At 34.8% G+C, this 8,072-nt stretch overlaps 1 protein-coding gene across 1 annotated transcript in view; it reads left to right on the forward strand.

The window, feature by feature from the left end:
• Positions 1–8,072, forward strand: part of GBE1 (1,4-alpha-glucan branching enzyme 1) — a 305,486-nt gene that overhangs the window by 69,755 nt on the left and 227,659 nt on the right. The window contains exon 2 of the mRNA XM_055086124.1: positions 6,361–6,530. Within this exon, the coding sequence (XP_054942099.1) occupies positions 6,361–6,530 (170 nt within the window). The remainder of the gene's footprint in view (positions 1–6,360; positions 6,531–8,072) is intronic.

An 8,072-nucleotide genomic window follows, 5' to 3' on the forward strand; every position in this document is an offset into this window, starting at 1 on the left:
CGGGGCACGAACCCGTGTCCCCTGCATCGGTAGGCAGACTCTCAACCACTGCGCCACCAGGGAAGCCCAATAATCTTAATTTTAAACCTAAATCTAACCATCCTGTCACCATTGCCTCACCACTGTCTGGCAAGTAATAGGTGCTCACTAAATATTTATTTGTTAAGTACTTAATATGTGCCAGTATTTAAGGTGCTTGGGTATATGAATGTGCTAAACAGATAATTTTCCCTGTCTTTGGGGAATTTACATTCTAGCTACTTCTATTTTCTGGTTATAAGCCTTAGACTGATGAACTTATTGAGGGAAGGACCTTGAATTATTGGCACACAATAAATATTTTTATCCTGTAATAAATATGTTGTGGGTTTTTGTTGTTGTTGAATACTTATCCGTGATTGAGGGACATAAACTATTCACTTTAAAGTCTCAAATGCCTACTCTTCACGTAACAGGTTTAATATATAGATAAGTTTGCATATTACACATATTTTGTGCTTCAAGAAGAAAGTTTCTGCCAGTCACCCTGAGGTCTTTTTAAAAGCCGATTTAAAAAGCAATTTTTTGTTTCAAAAAAAATTCCATTCCCCCTCCTTTATTTTCCCCTTTTTTTTTTTTTTTTTTTTTTTTGGTATGTGGGCCTCCCTCTGCTGTGGCCTCTCCCGTTGCGGAGCACAGGCTCCGGACGCACAGGCTCAGCGGCCATGTCTCACGGGCCCAGCCGCTCCGCGGCATGTAGGATCCTCCCGGACCAGGGCGCGAACCCGGTTCCCCTGCATCGGCAGGCGGACGCGCAACCACTGCGCCACCAGGGAAGCCCCTCCCCTTTTTTAGTTATTAAAAATTCCTGTTGAGCTTTTACTCCTGTGCTTTTGCTTGCCTCTATTCCACGTCTCCTCTAGGAAGCAGATGACAATATAAAATCTTAAGAATTAAGCTAGCAAGGAAGGAATTTCCCGCATAGGTTCCTTGTGTTTCAGGCCCACTCAGAAGCACTTGAGAAAGAATTCTGCATCCTAGATATTTCCAGATAAGGTATGATCCATCTCCCCTGACATATCTCCTGTGTTCACAACCTTGCCTGAAATTAGAGTTTCGGTTCGGATCTAGGATGAACTGTCTTACAGGAGAGCAAAGACTGTAGCCTGTTTCATTTTTTTTCCAAACTAATCATTTCCTGCTTCCCTAAAGTAACTATTTTTTCCCCTAGTCAATCCAATTTACTTAATTTTCTTCAACACTTTTTATAATCCATACATTCAAGTTAATCTGGAGTACCTGGTATGTGTTATGTGTTAGTATGCCTATATTTGTAATTTTTCATAGCAGGGAAAAATGTGTTCTCAAACACTTTTGGAATTTAAGGAGAAACAGTCCTTGATGTTTGCTAATAATTAATGTGCACATTAAAATCTAAACAAGTATTATAAGTTAAAAAATTGTAAATTAAAAAGTATATTACAGCATTGCCTTCCACTGAGATGGTGAAAAGTTTTAGCTTACAGTTATTGAGCACTTGCCGGCTACTGTGGGGATGACTCCTAGTATGACTTCTTTGATTCCTTATAAACTATGAGATTTCCCCCACTTAACAGGGGAAGAAATTAAGGAAAAAGGAGGTTAAGTGATTTGTTCAAGGTCACATATAATATGTAATAGAGTTAAGATTTGAACCTAAACTGTTTATTTCTAGAGCCTTAGCTGTTTCTCTTAATTATAAGATTAATAGCCTTATGAATAAAACTTATAGGGCTTTCTTTAAAAGGAAGATGTGACTTTTAATTTGAGACTTTGTCTCTTGATTTCCTTAAAGTATACCTTTTGTGATGAATAATACTACATCTCTACTGCTTTTTACCTTCTTGAACTGGGCAACTTACATATTTATCTGTGCCTCTATTTCTTTCTTTGTAAAAAGAGGATTAAAAACATCAATCAAATGTGATTATATTTTTATATCTGTACAAAATGCTAGTTGCAATACTAACTTCGTTTTATGTTCTGGTTACCAAGAATTTGACCCAGTTTTTAAATATTCTATAAATTCATAGCAAAATATTGAGAGAGATGACTGCAGTAGGAGAGGGCAAAGGAACGATGAGTTTGCTATATCCTCAGGCATTTTCTTTTTTGAGCCACAGTGATTTCAAAGTGGAATGTGTATTTCTGTATCAGAAGCTACAGGGCTGACCTTGGGGAAGTCAAGATATTTAGTTAGAATTATATCATACTATAATCCTGTTTCTGTTCAATTGTTAGTAAATGGGACATTTGTACATGTGTTATGAAACGTGTTAAGAATGATTATTTTTTAAACTTAAACTTTAAATAAATCTAAAATTGTGTTTTAAAGATATTATAACCACATTGACAGTACAATTATTGCCACATTTATTTGCCCTCCCAAAGTTGATATCTTTTTTAAAAAGAATCAGTAATTTTTTCTTATATTATGATAATGTATGTGTATGTATATTTTTAACCCTAAGTCCAGATTTATTTTGTTGACTGTTCCTTACTGTTTGATCATTTTATTGAATGTTGTTACTTATGTTGTCTAATATGGATTAGAGTTTCCATACACCAAGAGTTATAGCTGAATAATATCTATAAGAGGTAACAGTCATTTTCTCATAGAAGTTGGAGAGTACGAGAGAGTTTGCAATACTAGTCTTTCATTAGATCTGTAGATTGAGGGTTTTTTTGCCTTTTTTCTTTTTTGGTCTAGATCAGTATTTGAAGTATTTTTGAAACAGTTGCCAATGTTAAATTAGGGAGAGTTCATAGAAAAATCTGGAATTTTTTCATTCTTACTTGATTTGGCAAATGCTTGGTAATAATAGGCTATAGCTTTTAAATAGACACTGTCACTTTTCGCTGGGCTTTGTGCTCTCCATCTCACTTAGAGTTCTTTTCTGCGTTGTTTTCCATACTCGAAGGCTAACCTCATTGGTCATTCTTTTATCATCAGGCTTGCCCTTTTGTGTTCCTCATGTGGGAGCAGCTCCTCATGTTTATGATACCTTCCTGGCTTCTGTTGGTGGTTCAGTTTGTGTAAAGACTAGAGTAAAGACTGCCAGTGAGACTGGGGTTGTATCATTTCATTAAAAGTTAATTTGTTTCAAATAATAGATTAAATATAATCTGAATTTTTATGAAACCATGGGCATGTGTGCTCACAGGTGGGCATGTGTATTTGTGTGTGTTGGGTATATATATACAATACAAGAGGGGGTCATATATGAAATATTCAACTCACACCTACCACTCCCATAGGCATTGCACTACACCTATCAGATTCTGTGCTGTACCTCTTCTTGTCTTTGAAGCAAATGTGCAGTGTGGTGAGGCTAGGGAGGCTTAAGGCTCCTGTTCACCTCAGCCCATTGGAATTCAACCGCTGGTGCAGAGGAAGGGACCCTGTGAAAATACCATCTACATGCCATCTGTACCTATATGAATATTCTTTATACAAATAGATGGTTTGTGGAAAACTGCTTTGCAGCTTCTTTCCCTAAGCCATCGCTCTTGGGACATTTTTCCATATGGATCTCGTGTAATTTGTTGTTTGCATGTTCCACAGTTAATTGGACCAGCCTCCCTTGTTGGAACAGGTAGGTATTTTCCATGGTTTGGTATTTTAAATAATCCATAATGATTATCATTGTACACATGTCTTTGCTTCTTTGTGTGATATATCCTAGGGGTAAATTTCTAGAAATGCAATTACTTAGTTGAAGAGTGTAATTTTGAAATTTTCATAGCTGATGCTATGAAAGGAAAAAAAATATATAAAGGAAAAAAGTTTTTAAAATATCCAAGAAAATGTACAGAAAAATTAAAATGTGAACTTGTATGACCAAATATTAAATATACTATTATATGCAGTTATGTTAATTAAAATTGTGTGGTATTCTTCCTCCAGATACAGAAAAGAACAAAGAAAGAGGAATAAATAAAAATGCCTTCTATATATGTGAATTTAATACATAAAGTCAATCGGGCATCTTAATCAGTGGAGAAAGGGTAGAATATATGAAATAAAGAGCACTGGGAAAATTATTCTCATACTTTGGAAGAAAACTCAAATTCCTCCATCATTCCATATACAAAAATAAATTCCAAGGCAATTTAAGCACTAAACACCAAAAAATATAAGTATAGTGGAAGAAAATATGGGAGAATTATTTTAATCTTATGATTAGGAATACCTTTTAAGCAAAATATAATGCTATATATATTCTATATAAAACTCCTTAAAGATGGGAGAGATTAGAAAGAATTTTTAAATTCTTTAAGATGAAATATACCATAAGTAAAGCTAGAAGGAAACCAACTGGAAGAAAATATTTGCAATAAGTGTGTTTCAGAAAACAGATGACTTTCTATAATATATAAAGAGCTTTTGCAAATCAAAAAATAAAGCAACCTAAAATGGAAAAAAAAGGACAAAGATATAGCTAATATTGATTGAGAGAATATTATTTGCCAGGCAATAGCCTAAGGACTTTACATGTACAAACTCCGCTAATTTGCATAATAACCCTTTTGATCAAATACGCTTAGCATCTCCATTTTGTAGGCAAGAAAATGAGACACAGAGAAATTTAGGAATTTGTCCAGAGTTATACCATTAGTAAATACTAGCCAGCACTCAACTCACTGAAAAAGAAGCACAAATAGCTAATAAATTTAAGAAAAGCCATTCAACCTTAATAATAATTTAGGGAAATGCAAGCACTAAAACACAATAAGATATTTTTACCAACCAGAGAGTTAAAAAATATCAGATGGATTAATAAGACTAACATTGCCAAGAGTGTAGAGAAACAGTAACTCTCATACTCAATTACTGGGGATGTCCATTGTATAGTATTTTTTTTTTAATCTTTAAAAATAAGGATTTTTAAATTATTTTTTTGAATTTTATTATTTCATTTATACAGCAGGTTCTTATTAGTTATCTATTTTATACGTATTAGTGTATATATGTCAATCCCAATCTCCCAATTCATCCCCTCCCCATGCCCCGCTTTCCCCCTTGGTTATATGTACACTTTGTTCCTTGCCAATTCTAATTTAATTATTATTTTCTAATGCTACATTTTGATACTCTGTTTATTTCTTTGGGTCTGCAGTTTCATTTTACTTCTCATTCTGTTGTTCTGTCATATAATCTCTCAGCTCTTATTTTAATTCAATTCATTTTTATTTACGTTGAAGTACAGCATGAAACATTTGTGGAAAGATTCTTTTTCCATTCAGCTCAGTTGAGGTGTTATTCATTAGTTAGCTTCTTACCTTTTGTATATTCCCTGTATATTCCCTACTTGGATTCATGCCATCTTTCTGGGACTTTTATTGATTACCCCTCAGGGTATGGGCTATGCAGGGAAGTTTATGGACATTGCTCAATTCATTGCATAGTTCTGGAACTTTCACTTTTGACATAGAGCACCTGCCACATGCTTCATTTCTCTAGTTTTACCAGTTTTGTCCAACTTTGCTTCTCCCCAGGCTTGGGGCTAATAAGTACAAGTAGTAGTATGTTTTTGTGTACCAGCCCTGAATATGGACTCTGGGAATCTGGGAGAGATTCAGGAGCAGCCATGTGTTATTCTTGGTCCTGCTCGGAAAGCAATCTTTGGTTTCTTCTCGTGGCTGCTAGCTTCTGTAGTTTGATGTGATGTATGTTCTTTCCATCCTTATAGGGCATGGCTGGGCAAACTACAGCCCAGAGGCCAAATTTGGCCCCACCACCTGTTTTTGTAAATAAAGTGTTTTTGAAACACAGCTACACCCATCCATTTGCATATTGTCTGTGGCCGATTTCATGCTTCAGAGATATAGTTGAGTAGTTGTGATAGAGACCATATGGCTGGCAAAGCCTAAAATATTTACTATCTGCCCCTTAACAGGAAAAGTGTGCCAAACCTGCTATAGAGTAATTTTATTTTTCTTACTGGTTTTTAGCTATTTTTCCTTCATTTTTTTTTTTAGGAGTTTGAGGAGAGATATAGGAATGCTCCTTCATTATACTGTCTTGACCTAGAAGTTGCTATAGTGCTGATATTAAAATATTCATGGAATAACATAACCATCATATTTTCTCTCTTATACCAAAATGCTTGAAATTGCAAAAGAAATGTTAGTTGGATTAGTTCAGTTTATTTGAGATAAGAATGATTTTATCCTACCAGGTAACTTCTACCAATAAATGAAATTATTCACATCATTCCTCTTTAATGATGTCTTTTTTTTTCTTTTTCTGAATGAGAGTAAAGCAACTTCTTAATTACAGTAGCTTTTCTGGAAGATGATTTAATTTTTCAATTTCCTTTCTTTTGCACTTTTTCAAAGGTATAAGCTGTTTAGCCAGACTTTGAACAACATTGGAGAGAACGAAGGTGGTATTGATAAGTTTTCCAGAGGTTATGAATCATTTGGCGTCCACAGATGTGCTGATGGTGGTTTATACTGCAAAGAATGGGCCCCGGGAGCAGAGGGAGTTTTTCTTACTGGAGACTTCAGTAAGTATTTTAGAACGATTAAACTCAGTTGTAATATTTTATTTATTTACTTAAAACATAGATGTTATATTTCATATATTTAACTGTTATGAATATTACTGATTGCAAATATTCTACTTTTCCATAGAATTTCTTCAGTTTTTACCTTCATGTGGTAAAGGTGTTTCTGCTGTAATAAGATACATGTGTTTCTTAAAAACTTTATGTTCTTAAAATCATGTACCAGAAATAACAGAGTTTATGAGAAAAATAGTGTTAGAGTACTCCAAATCTATTCAACTTTGTTAGCCAGCTCTGAAAAAACTAATAGCAATCTAGGTAAAAATATTGGTGTAGGTTCAATCTCCACTAGCATTTGCTCCTGGTTATTTGGCATCATAGTACTTGGATCCTCTAATATCTTTTTTTTGAGACCACAGTAAAAGTAGACAGCTAATCTGGAGGGTAAACTGCTTCATCAGTCAGTTCTTTGTTTTTTCCTTTTCCTTTTTTATAACACAATATGGGAAATACCTTCTCAGCCTTGTCATCTGCACCATTAATTTCACTAGGAACGTACAGTGGTTCTAGAAGTCAGGCTTCCATCTTACAGTCTAGTGGAAGGAAACCTGTATGTAAATAACTAAAATACAGTGTGCTCAGTTTTATTCTATAAGTATAAATAAATTACTGTAATAGTGACAAGGAAGAAAGCTCAGTTTTGAAAATGGAATAACTGGCAAAATAGGCCTTGGTAAAATGTTCGTAATACAAGGAAAGGAAATACCAAAATGATAATAATCCTTTAGTACCATAGGGTAGCGTGGTCTTTAAAGTTTGATTTTCCTGGACTCAGAAGTCTACATGCTGTACTGTTCTGCAAAGAGCAAAACTGTAGGGACAGAAAACTGAGTTGTCAAGGTTTAGGGGTAGGAGGTTTGAGCTGATTACAGAGAAACATAAGGGGACTTTCTGGGGTGATGAAAATGTATTATGTCTTGATTGTGGTGGTTACAGGACTGTATACATTTGTCAAAATTTATAGAACTATACATGTAAAAGAGTGAATTTTGCTACGTGTAAATTATACCTTAAGGAGCCTGACTTTAAAAAAAGTTTTGATTTTATTTATATTGTCTAAGGCAGCACTGTCCAATAGAAATATAATGGACACCATTTATATAATTCAGAAATTTTAGTGGCTATATTAAAAAAATAAAGGAGAACAGCTGAATGAATTTTAATAATGATAGATTTTTATTTAACCCAATATGTCAAAACATATTTTAACATGTAATCAATATAAAATTTGTTAGTGAGATATTTTCATTCTTTTGTACTGCACTTTCTAAATCTGGTATTTTTCCATTGGAAATACTTGATCAATGTTTAGATTTAATACAATTTTCAGTTTAAAAGTACATACCTGGGCTTCCATGGTGGCGCAGTGGTTGAGAATCCGCCTGCCGATGCAGGGGACACGAGTTCGTGCCCCGGTCCGGGAAGATCCCACATGCCGCGGAGCGGCTGGGCCAGTGAGCCATGGTCGCTGAGCCTGCGCGT

This window comes from Physeter macrocephalus, chromosome 1 (genome assembly GCF_002837175.3).
Source record: "Physeter macrocephalus isolate SW-GA chromosome 1, ASM283717v5, whole genome shotgun sequence".
Taxonomy (NCBI): Eukaryota; Metazoa; Chordata; class Mammalia; order Artiodactyla; family Physeteridae; genus Physeter; species Physeter macrocephalus.